This window comes from Scyliorhinus canicula, chromosome 2, assembly GCF_902713615.1.
Source record: "Scyliorhinus canicula chromosome 2, sScyCan1.1, whole genome shotgun sequence".
NCBI lineage: Eukaryota > Metazoa > Chordata > Chondrichthyes > Carcharhiniformes > Scyliorhinidae > Scyliorhinus > Scyliorhinus canicula.
Window position 1 is genome coordinate 41,908,963 of NC_052147.1, and position 13,277 is coordinate 41,922,239.

Sequence of the window (13,277 nt, forward strand, 5' to 3'; positions counted from 1 at the left end):
AACAGGGTTCGCTGCTTGGGTAAAGCTCCTATACAACGCTCCCACGGCGAGCGTACGGACCAACAATACCAACTCCCAATACTTCCAGCTGCACAGGGGCAACAGACAAGGATGCCCACTGTCCCCGCTGCTGTTCGCACTAGCACTCGAACCGCTAGCAATCGTGCTCAAGGCAGCAAAAAATTGGAGGGGGATCCGAAGGGGTGGCAGAGAGCACAGAGTCTCACTCTATGCAGATGACCTGCTCCTCTACATCTCGGACCCACAGAGCAGCATGGACGGAATCATTGCACTAAAGGGGCTGCCGTTCAAACAAGCCCGACACAAATTCCGCTACCTGGGGATCCAAATAGCCCATGACTGGAAAGGGATCCACAAATGGAACCTCACCAGTCTGACGGAAGAAGTAAAAAAGGACCGGCAAAGATGGAACACACTCCCACTCTCCCTCGCGGGGAGAGTCCAGACGATCAAAATGAACGTACTGCCCAGGTTCCTCTTCCTGTTTAGATCTATTCCGATCTACATCCCCAAAGCCTTTTTCAAAGCACTGGACAAACTAATCATGGGATTCGTATGGAGTGGGGGGGGGGGGGGGGGGGGGGGAATGCTAGGATCCCAAAGAAGGTCCTACAAAAAACAAAATCCAGGGGGGGGCTAGCCCTCCCAAACCTACAATTCTACCACTGAGCGGCAACAGCCGAGCGAGTAAGGGGATGGATCCAGGAGCCAGAGGCCGAGTGGGTGCGTGCGGAGGAGGCCTCCTGCATGGAGACCTCCCTCCGGGCCCTCGCCACGGCAGCACTCCCATCCCCACCCAAAAAACACTCCAGCAGCCCAGTGGTGACAGCCACCCTCCAATCCTGGAACCAACTGCGGCAGCAATTTGGCCTGACCAAAATGTCGGACAAAGCTCCCATCTGCAACAACCATAGGTTCACACCAGCACTGACTGACGCCACCTTCAAAAGGTGGAGGCAGGACGGAGGGTCACTGACAGTCAGGGACCTATACACGGATGGCAGGATCGCAACACTGGACGAACTGACAGAGAAAGTTCGGCTAGCCAGGGGGAACGAGCTACGGTATCTGCAGCTCAAAAACTTCTTACGAAAGGAGACAAGGACGTACCCACAACCGCCACGACAGACACTACTGGAAGACCTACTGGGGATTGAGATAGGGTGGGGACTCTGGAGCGAAGCACTGCATAGGGTCACCTCCACCTCCACGTGCGCAAGGCTCAGCCTGACGCAGCTAAAAGTAGTACATAGAGCCCACTTAACAAGAAACCGTATGAGTAGGTTCTTCCCGGAGGTGGAGGACAGATGTGAACAGTGCCAAAGAGGCCCGGCCAACCACGCCCACATGTTCTGGTCTTGCCCCAGACTTGTGGAGTACTGGACAGCCTTCTTCGAGGCTATGTCCAAAGTGGTGGAGGTGAGGGTGGAGCCATGCCCGATAGTGGCGGTCTTCGGGGTTTCAGACCAGCCAGATCTATTCCTGGGGAGGAGGGCGGATGCCCTTGCCTTTGCCTCCCTGATCGCCCGCCGTAGAATCCTGTTTGGCTGGCGGGCAGCAGCACCACCTAGAGCTCCAGACTGGCTGTCCGACCTCTCGGAATCTCTCCACATAGAGAAAATCAAATTCGCCATCCGAGGGTCAGACGACGGCTTCCACAGAATGTGGGATCCATTCATGCAATTGTTCCGGGACCTGTTTGTGGCCAGCAAACAAGAGGAAGAATAGTCGGGTGGCCAAGAATCAGGGGAAAATGGACGGGAATCGGGGGAAGGTAGCCGGGGGGGGGGGGGGGGGGGGGCTACGGGTTCGTTATGGGGGTTTGTTCTCATGGTTTTATGCTTATTTCTTTTTCGTGTTAATTTATTGTTTTTGTATTGGAGGGGAGGGGCTACTGTTTTTCTCTGTTGTGATAAAATTTGTTGTTGAAAACTTGAATAAAAATTATTCCAAAAAAAAGGAAGGACAAAGCCGCAAGCGACAGTCTGATGGCAAGCTAAGGCCCAAAACCAAATTGTAAATAAATGCCTATAAACATGTGCCTCGGCCATATTGGGGAATGTAAAATATGTATGCCGGTTAAAAGGGGTGGCCACAGTTGTTATTATGAAGATGCTTGCCTGTAAATATACACATAAATTTTTGCGTGTTTTTTTCTAGTAATTTGTAATTTTTTGGATATAAAATATGAAAACTCAATAAAAAACATTTCCGAAAAAAAAATGCTGAAAACTTCCACAGACAAATTGAACCACTTAGAAAGACATGTGAAAATTTGTTAAAGAAAGTGACAGACTTTTCAGGTTCAGTTGACATTTATAAACTTTTTGTAGTTGCGTACTCTTGAATTATATCTGATGATAGTGAGCTGCTGATAATCATTGTTCTCAATTGAAATTTTGTAATTAGCATAGAGCAAGTGAACAATCTACGTGAAATTCAAGCCATGCGCAGACTGAGTTTACATCCTAATATTCTTCAATTACATGAAGTGGCCTAGTAAGTATTGCTTCATTGATACATTTAGTAAGTAATGAAATATATCAATAAATAACATTTTTATAGATCTGACTGTTTTCTACTTGCAGCTGAGTTAAAGCAAAATGTTTGAATCTGAGAAGTGCTTTGCATTCTCACTAAGTATGGTGTACCGATACTCATTACTCACCAACAATGTGTGTATGCCGTACCGGCCTCCCTGAACAGGTGCCGGAATGTGGCGACTAAGGGCTTTTCACAGTAGCTTCATTGAAGCCTACTTGTGACAATAATTTATTATTCTATAGCCTGTTTAATGCTGTAAAACATTTTGAATATTTATTTTTATACTCTGACTGTTTACTGTCAGTTATGCATGCTGATTTTCTGATTTTTCTGGTCAATTGATAGAATCTCCATTCCATTGTTTCCTTGCTTAAAACTACAGTATAAAGAATTGTATTCTAACAAAATACACCTCGCCTCACTTTTTTAACAAGCTTTTATTGTAGAAAATCTTTAAAATGCTAAATGCACAAGGGATTTACTGCTTCCACTATGCTATTAATTGTAATAAATATTTCTATTAATGGTCACTTTTGTGCCCTCTCTTCTCCATGAAGGCATTCACTGTTTGCTGACATTACTTGCCTCTAGTTTCTTGCAAACTGCCCATTATTTCTGTTTCAGCTTTGACTTTGGACACTAGCAGGATTGTTTGTCAACCAAAGAGGAGAGAGTTAGTTGGGAAGAGACAATAGACAGTCGGGGCTGATTCTGATCTTTAGGAACGTAGGAAATAAGAACAGGAGTAGGCCATTTGGTCCCTCAATCATGCTGCGCATTTGATTAGATCATGGCTGATCTTCTACCTCAGTTCTTGTTTTCCGCACTCTCCATATCCCTTAATGTTTTTAATATCTAGGAATATATCAACCTCTGTCTTGAACAACTGAGCCTCCACAGCCCTCTGCAGTAGAGAATTCCAAAGATTCACCACCCGCTAGTGTGAAGAACTTCTCTGGATAACAGTCTTAAATGGCCTACCTCTTATTCTGTTGCCCTGGTTCTAGATCCCTCAGAAGAGGAAACATCCTTCCTGCATCTACCCTGTCAAGCTCTATAATATTTTTGTCTGCTTCATTGAAATCGCCTCTCATTCTTCTAAATGCTATAGAATTTTTAAAAACTCATTCAAGGGATATGGACTTCGCTGGCTCAGCTAGCATTTATTGCTCGTTCCTCATAGCCCTTGAGAAGATGGCGGTGTGCTGCCTTCTTGAACCACTGTAGTCCCAAGTATGGGCGGCATGGTAGCACAGTGGTTAGCATTGTCGCTTCACAGCACCTGGGTCCCAGGTTCGATTACCGCTTGGGTCACTGTATGTGCGGAGTGTGCACATTCTTCCCATGTCTGTGTGGGTTTCCTCCGGGTGCTCCGGTTTCCCCCCACAAGTCCTGAAAGACGTGCTTGTTAGGTGAATTAGGCATTCTGAATTCTCTCTGTGTACCCGAACTGGCGCCGGAATGTGGTGACCAAGGGCTTTTCAAAGTAACTTCATTGCAGTGTTAATGTAAGCCTACTTGCGACACTAATAAAGATTATTATCTGGTGTCGGTAAACCACAGAGCTGTTCAGGGAGCTCCAGGATGTCAGGGGTGACCCAGTGACAGTGAAAGAATGGTGATATATTTACAAGTTAGGATGGTGCATGGTTTCGAGTGGAACTTCCAGATGGTCATGTTCCCATGTGTCGGCTGTCCATTTCCGTCTAGATGGTAGTGCTTGGGGGGTTTGAAAGGTGCTGCCTAAGGAACTTGGTGAGTTCCTGCATTGCATAGTGTAGATGGTATGCAAATATGCCACAAGTGTGTTTGTGGTGGAGGGAGTGAATGTTTGTAGATGGAGTGCTGATCAAGTGGGCTACTTTGTCCAGGATCGTGTCAAACATCTTGAGTGTTCTCGGAGCAGCATTCATCCAGACAATGGGACTGCATTCCATCACACGTATAAACCCAGTCTCCTTAATCTTTCATTTTAGGACAATCCTGCCATGCCAGTAATCAGTCTGTGAACCTTCGCTATTTCAAGTATATCCTTCCTTGGGTAAGGGGACCAATACTCCAGGTGCAGTCTTACCAGGATTCCATAAAATTGCAGCAAGACTGTTTTACTCTTGGGGCAGCATGGTGGCGCAGTGGTTAGCACTGCTGCATCACTGTGCCAAGGTCCCAGCTTTGATCCCGGCCCTAGGGAGTTTGCACGTTCTCCCCATGTTTGCGAGGATTTCATCCCCACAGTCCAAAGATGTGCAGTGGAGGTGAATTGGCCACGTTAAATTGCCCTTTTAATTGGCAAAAATGAATTGGGTACTCTAAGTTTACTCTGGGGAGACAGTGGCAGAGTGGTAATGCCCTGGATAGGTAATCCAGCAACCCAGGCTAATGCTCTGGGGACAATGATTCAAATCCCACCATGGTCTTTGGTGGAATTTAAATTTAGTTAATAATCTGGAATTGGAAAGCTCATCTCATAATGGTGACCATGAAACCATTGTCAATTATTGTAAAAATCCACTGGTTCACTAATCTCTTAAAGGAAATCTGCTGTCCTGATGTATGTGTGTACAATGTGGTTGGCACTTAATTATCCTCTGAAGTGGTGACATGGGGACAATCAGTGATGAGGAAACAAATACTGGTCTTGCCAGTGACATACATATCGCAAAGAAAAAAAACACTTCATCCTTCTGCAAAAAAGACCAACATACCATTTGCCTTCCTAATTGCTTGCTGTACCTGCATGTCGGCTTTCAGTGACTAATGAACAAGTACACCCTTTGGGCATCAACACTTCTCAATCTCTCGTCATTTAAGAAATAGTCTGCATTTATGCTTTCCTAGCAAAGTGCATAACATCACATTTTTTCCATGTTATATTGTTAAGAACACTGCTGATGTTGAATACGATGGTTATCCCAAAACCCAGAACAGTAACTTGGAACATGGTCTTGAGTAGTGAGTAGTGTATGTTTTCAATTTGCTATACTGTGAGAAAAGATGTATGCAAACCAGGGAGGAATAATCAATAGATCAATTAAAGAATATTTATTAATTTAAAAGAAAAACATTCGGCAAGAAGGACTATAATATACTACAACAGTACACTTAACTACACTGATGGCTATACGCACAAAAGTATTTGATGAAGTTATCCCTTTGTTCCCAACTGCCTTGGTTTCCTGAACTCTGAGACACTCTTGTACCCAAACAAAATCCAATATTATTTAATCCTGGGAGAAATCCAGCAGTTAATTACCATGCACAGGTTATTTGCCCATTTTTGGAAAACCATCTTTAGTTTCAGAGAAGGTGTAATCTTCTTGGTTTGAGTTTTGGATTTTAACCGGCTGCCCTTTTAGCAATAACTTATTTTCAGGGGTGAAACTTGTATGCAAGTATATTCACTCTATTTTCTGCACCTGGGTGTGGCTATAATTGTAACTGACTCTACTGTGTCCTTTTCTCCGGTTATTGTGCTATGGATATTTAATTATTTCCCTTTGATGTTACCCACTATATGGACCCAGCATTCAGCATATAAGTGCCAATTCCCTTACCCCTCAATTTGTTTTTATAAATTTAGAGTACCCAATTATTATTTTTCTATTTTCCAATTAAGGGTGTTGCTCGTTGTGTTCTCTTTAATTGGCTCTTTTATGGTGGTTAATATGGTCACCTTCCTTAATTCTAATTATGTTTGCTCAAGAGTCGCCAGGTATCTTTCGATACCGCCACAAGGTTCAAAACCGAATACTGATCAAAGACTCGATACACCAGTTAGTAAGTTTGAAATCAATGCTCATTTATTTACACACACAGTCAATTATATTCATGCACAAACTCTACCAACTAAACTATCACTACTATTAAAGCCTATACTTGGCTTCGGGCGCCCACTCAGTCAGAGGAACAATGGCCGTTGTCCGGTTCTGAGGTTGCTGGGGTCGAGCTGGTACGGAATAGTAGCTAGGAGCGTCTGTCTCGTAGCATGCGTTGACTTTGAACGAACTTGTTCTGGTGCAGCTGCTAGGTAGGTCTCTCGTCGCTGAGAGCCAAGGCCAAGAAGAACGATTCTCTCTTGGGGGCTTCTTCTTATACCCAAAGGGGACTTTGCGCGCTTTTGGGCGGTCCTTGAACTTGGTCCCAATTAATTGGACCGCATCCTGATCATTGGTATCGATTTCCTCCAATAAAGGGGTGGCTGCCCTGATTGCTGGGCGGGCTCTAGGTGGCCGTTGGCCTGCTTTGTTCTAGTCTCCTCTGGCACCAGGCTGTCTGCTTTAGTATCATTTATCTAAATGTTTCTCTTTTGTCCCCGGAGATGGCTCATTAGTATGGTAATGGATTTGCAGTATCGGTCTTGTCTGGGAGCTACAGCTCCAATCAACAGACAAACCTTGCACCTGCTTGCTTTCTCAGCATTGTCCATTTTTCCCTTCATTCTTTGCATAGTGTCCATTTTGTAATTGGGACGTGGCCATCCCAGGTGACTACAAGGGGTAATTTAGCGTGGCTAATCCACCTAACCACATCTTTGAGTTGTGGGGGTGAAACTCACATGGACATGGGGAGAATGTGCAAACTCCACATGGACAGTGACCCAGGGCTGGGATTCTAACCCAGGTCCTCAGCGTCGCAGTCCCAGTGCTATCCACTGCACCACATGCCGCCCCATACCTCTCAATTTTGAAGTTGTCTATACCCCATTGCTTTCCCCTAGTCACATAGGTAAACAATTCCTTTTCTCACTTGTATGTTAATTAGAATATCAAAACACCCCTTCAGACCGCTGCCCTTATCAGTTCCCCTTTTTATTTTGTCCCGATTTCATTATTTAATCTTAAGTTTTCCCCAGTTGCCATGTCCATGCCCACTTACTTAGCCTGTCTAAATCCGCTTGAAGCCTCTTTGCATCCTTCTTGCAACTCACATTTCGGCCTAGTTTTAGAATTATTACATTTGGTCCCCACATTCAAATTATTGGCAGAGACTGTGAATAACTGAGGCCCAAACACTGATCCTTGTGGTGCCCAAGAGTCACAGCCTGCCAAGCTGAGAATGACGCATTTATTCCAACCAATGCATTGCATCCACTTATCTATTCTGCTAGTTACAACCTCAACAGGTTTGTCAATCATGATTTGCCTTTCAAAATTAACAATCGCAAACAGGAACTATGGGGTGATCTTTCCCTCCCCAACCAAAGCATCAGCTGAGTTGGCACAGATCCTATTCATCCACATTAAATTTCACCTGCTAATTTACATGTGTTTTCTGCAATCCTTTCAAATCATTAATGCTTCTATCCTCCAGTAATGGAAACACAATCTCAACATTTTCCAATTCTAGATCATCAGTGTATACTGAGAATAAAACTGACCCCAGGTGTACATAATTTTCAACCTTTCACTATTTGTCTCCTCTTTTCTGTCAGTCAATCATGCTGCTACATTTCCTCATTCATAGAATGCTACAGTGCAGAAGGAGGGAATTCAGCCCATCGAATCTGCACCAACACTCTGAAAGAGCGCCCTACCTCGATCCAATTCCCTGCCCTAACCCCGTAACCCCACATTTTATTTTTGGATCCACATCATTTTTTTAGTACACCTAAGGGGCAATTTAGCATGGCCTATCCACTTAACATGCACATCTTTGGACTCTGGGAGGAAACCCATGCAGACACTGGGAGAACAGGCAAGCTCCACACAGTCAATGGACCAGAATTTTCCTCACAAAATCTCATTAGATACTTTATGAAACACTTCCTAAAAATCCATTTATATATTACATCTGTCCAATTACTGGCCTAAATTATGTAATTAGGTGATTTTTGTAGCAGCTGTTTTTGCTTTAATGCAATTTTTCTGCTGTAAGAACATCAGCATTCTTTTCCAAAACGATTTGATGTATACGGCCTAATTTTGCTCCTATATTCCTATGGTATATGCACGCATAGGATCAGTATCCTGTCCATATATCTGTGTGCATGATGGCACTTTAATCATTGGGGGAAAACCAGAATGTTGATACTACCTACACGTATCTCTGTGAACATGAGAGGTAGAACTTATTCTTTTTCTTTTTCCACAGCTAATGGTTAATGAGGGAGACCAAGCAAGTGCTTGTGTCTGTTTCCATAGCTAGTTAATAATCCTTATTAGTGTTACAAGTAGGCTTACATTGACACTGCAATGAAGTTACTGTGAAAATCCCCTAGTTGCCACACTCTGGCACCTGTTTGGGTACACTGAGGGAGAATTTGGAATGTCCAATTCACCTAACAAGCACGTCTTTCGGGACTTGAGAGGAATCCGCAGCACCCGGAGGAAACCCACGCAGACATGAGGAGAACGTGCAGACTCCGCACAGACAGTGACCCAAGCCAGGAATCAAACTTAGGTCCCTGGCACTGTGGAGCAACAGTGCTACCGTGCCGCCTGTTGTTCCTGGAACAGTCGGTAACGTGCCAGCAGTGGCTATAGCTTGGGGCTGGGTACCACTCTGCATCACTCTCCTGCTCTTACTGCCTGCCGTAGGCATATTGGAAGGATTTACAGGTCCTAAATCTACCTGTTTGGTCACGGAATGAATGCACCTTCTGTGGCTATCAAGTACTGGAGCTGGCTCAGGGGTACAGGTGCTACCTACTACACAATAAGGACTCCCCAGAACTTATTATTTGAAGCTAATAAGTTTATTTAAAAAAAAAATGATTACTTGTTTGTCACAAAATACAATGGATTCTGCACGCTCCCCACTTCAGGTGTAACGAATGCGACGCTCAAATACAACGCTTAATTGTGAAGCCCCTGTGAAGAGTAGGAATTCTTGGAAAATCTACCCTTTTATTCCTTCTGGCAATTTTCTAACTTCTCCACTTTGTGTGAAGTTTGTGCTGAAGTACTGGTTCCATTGGTACTTGCACTGTTCAATATCCAGTCAGTTTTCATGTATGAAATAAAAAACAGTGAGTGTTTGCAGACTATTTGAGCATAGAGGCAATGGGAAAATAGGGTCATTTTTGTCTTTTAATTTTATACAGTGTTATAAAATAGTTGGAATTAAAATTGAAACTTTAAATTGAAATTTAAAAGTGGAGACCAGAAAATTAGTTATCTATAACACTAGACTGGATTGAGTAATCTGGAAATTATTCAGGATACAGGTGCTTCTGGATTCTATTTATATTATACATAATCGAACATGTGAATAGCTACCCATGTATGATGTACAATCTCTTCTACTGAAGGTCTGCTAAATACTTTTATCCAAATGTCCTGTTGTTTATCAAATTTTGCAATGTGTATGTTCTTAAATTTTTCTAATGTTAACTGACCCTTTTTCCATTGTGAAACTTTGCATGCTCAGTTTCATGCTGTGTTGCTGCTTCTATGTACTAATTGATTTATGAATTAAACTTGTTTGAGCCTGTGCGCCATGGTCTGATGAAAGAGATCAAAGTGGTCAGTATCCCAGGTGATCTCCACAATTAGAGAAAATTATTAATCCTGAGCTCGCTTTCCTATGGCAAATTTTAATGAACAAAATAGGCTATTTGCTTATGGAAACTATCTTTTTTGTTTGTGATTAGAAGAATAAGACAGTCCAAACTATAACAACAGCATCATAGTATCCATATTTGTGCTGTACAACAGAGGTTGTTGAAAATCAATCATGAGCTGGAAGCCTGACCAATTTCCTCTTCATAACCCATAAGTACTGAAGTCAACTACAGTGCCTCAGTTATTATGAGTGAAAGTTGTTATCTCAGCACATCCCAAGATTGGAATGTGAGAACCTTTAGGACTGTTTGCTGTTCAGTATTTTACTTCAACCAGCTGATCTATTGGGGGAACAAATCCATGAATATATTGATGCCACAAGACACTCTGGTAATACAAGCAAATATATAATTGCAGTATTCAGTAGAATTTTTGAGAACTGTAGGCTATGGAAAGGTTGCAGTTTAAGAAGGTTTTAAGAGCTACAATTATTATTAGGTTGAAAGCCAAATGGATTCACAAGCTGTCCACTCCAGAGTTACAGTGGAATGGCAGCCCCTTTTTAACTGCAGAGGCTTTTTAACATTCTGCTGATATTACAGGAAAAGTCTGCAGAGTTGACGACCCTGCTGAACAAACCATTAGCAAACTGTCTTGTGTATTTTTGCTTCACTGAGATCCTGCAAATGCCTCCGTCAGAACTCTGGAAGGTCCTGAAGGCAAAGAAGTTGAGAGAGGTGGTGACTTTGACGGCCTTTGGTTTGGTATAGCTATCGGGTCTGCCTCGTAGCAAATCCTGTTCCAATATGCTGCAAATATCTGCCACCACTGATGTGATACTCTGTCTCCTGAGACACTGGTGTTCTGACATGTTAAGGAAGCTGATCTTCTGCCAGTAGACTGTGTCCCTGGTGTGATCTCCTGCAAACCACACCTCTCTGTCGTTTCCCTCTCTGCTTTTGAGCAGCAGGCTTATGAGCTGCCCCTACTAGCGCTGGCCACCTTGACCCAATTCTGAGGTCCAAACTAACATAGCATGAATAGCACCCATGCTGATGCGGTAGATAAGAGCTCCAAAGTGCTGATCAAATGTACAAAACTCCTAACCGTGGATGGCACTTCCAAAGTTGTACGGTTAAACTTTCAACACCGATAACACCTTTAGACAAGCAGGCAAGAAAGCATCTGTGAGATCAGTTGTTGGCCTGCCATATATTCAGTCTTCCTCAAATGCATTGCGCACTTACCTTACTTTCACTGGCACATTCCAAGAATTGTAAGGATGAACTTTCAAAACCTTTAGACAAGCCGGCAAGAAAGCATCTGTGAGCATCAGTTACTGGCCAGCCATGTATTCTGTCTTCTCAAATGCCATTCCATCTCACTTTACTTTCGTTGGCAAGTTCCAGGAATTCCAGGGTGCCCATGGACCCACAGTTAAATGACATGTTACTATTGTAATAATTAAGCAATTAACATTTTAAAATTGATAACCTGGACTGGATGACACCCCTCCCCGAATTAGCAGATCACCTGGCAGTGGATGTCCAGCTCACAGCTGATGCCATCCGTGACCGGAGAACTGTCGTGCTCGGACCCAATGCCACTCATGATACCGAGGAGGCACAGGTGTGCAGTGAATTCTGCCAGAGTGCACCCCTGCTTGAATGGAATTTCACATTGGCCCAAAGCCTGGAACCTTCCCTTGGGAGTCAGAGCCCACAGCCCAAGCAGACTTGCTGAAATGTCCTCTGGTGATATCTCCAACCTTCTTTCCGGATATACTTGTAAAATATTTTAGTTTTAACTATTGTGGTGGGAAAAAGGAAAACTCAGAAACAATCAGTCATGAATAAGAGAAAGTTTATTTCTTAACTCTGCAGAGGACACCCTCCTCTCTCTACAGGAGAGAGAGGAAAGCACGCCGAGCGCCGCAACCTTCAGTCTTTATACATTCAAAAGATACAAGTAAATCTCCATTCCATATAAGGAGTTGTTTTTCTCCTAACTTTACTATCTCGACCTTCAGACAGCTGGGATATTAGTTTTGCAGTTTCTCTCTCTCTAACCTTGCGCACACATACACACACAAATGTCTGCAGGTTTAGTTAATCACACTATTAAGCAGTTATTCAATATTAAGTATTAAAATTGTTCATTACAATTCCCTCCTTTTTGTCATCTTAATGACAACATCTATCAAAATTTTAATCGCAGCCAGTCACCTAAGCAGTATCTACATTCCCTTATTGTTAAACAAATGTTTGCTCAAAGAACATACATCAGGTATCATCGTACTCCTGTAGATTTTTCAATAATACCATCATTAATCTTTGGTACATAAAATGGGAAACAGGTTGTCATTATAGCTATATGATACAGAAGATTTATCTGTTGACAGTTCATTCTCGAATGGAGGTATCCACTGGTTTGCGTCCTCTAAGTCAACTTGTTCCCTTGCTGCTGTTGGGTCAGATAGTTTCAACATCCGGTAACTGCGGGACAGGTTTGCTATAGCTGCTTTCTGTAGGCATTGGCAGATGCATGGTCCAGTTTTGGGGAGTCCTTTCGCTGTGGTCGCCACCACCAGGTTCCAGTTGTATGGGCCACAGGGGTCTCGGCATAAGTACTTATCATCTCACAAGTATTTAGAGTCATAGGGCCACGGGTCACACGTAAATGTGCCTGCCTCTCCTCTGGTTAATATCACTGTAACCTCTCCAGCCCAATACGCTTTTCCCATTACCAGTTCCAGCATAAGCATCATGATAAGCGACATTACCCCTTTCATGTTGACTTGTCTGGTGTGAGCTAGGGCTCCGGCACCCGCTTAGAATGACTAGCGTGAATTCACGTTGCTCTTTCTGCTACCTTTATCGCTGTCTGCGTCACAAGGAGCACCTGGAATGGTCCCAGCCACCGTCTAGCTCTCCAGCTCATCCTCCTGAAGTCTTTCACCACTACCCAGTCGCCTGGCTGCAGGGCATGCAACTTCCCCTCAGCCGGTTATGGCAGGGCTTCCTTCACTTGAGCTTGCACCTGAGATAAAATCGCAGAGAGTTTTGTACAGTAACATAACATTTCATCCTCACAATGGCTAGTCAGGGTCCTCGCGACAGGTTTTGGCCCAATTCCAGTGTTGGGTGGTCTGCCGAATAATATTTCAAATGGACTTAAATTGGCTCTACCTCTGACCCTAGTCCTCATGTA

At 43.6% G+C, this 13,277-nt stretch overlaps 1 protein-coding gene across 14 annotated transcripts in view; it reads left to right on the forward strand.

Moving 5' to 3' along the window:
- The window catches only part of LOC119952899 (MAPK/MAK/MRK overlapping kinase-like), a 313,636-nt gene that overhangs the window by 44,954 nt on the left and 255,405 nt on the right, over positions 1–13,277 (forward strand). For all 14 annotated transcript variants that reach the window (XM_038776537.1, XM_038776527.1, XM_038776517.1 and 11 more), the window contains one exon: positions 2,431–2,520. In XM_038776537.1, the coding sequence (XP_038632465.1) occupies positions 2,431–2,520 (90 nt within the window). The remainder of the gene's footprint in view (positions 1–2,430; positions 2,521–13,277) is intronic.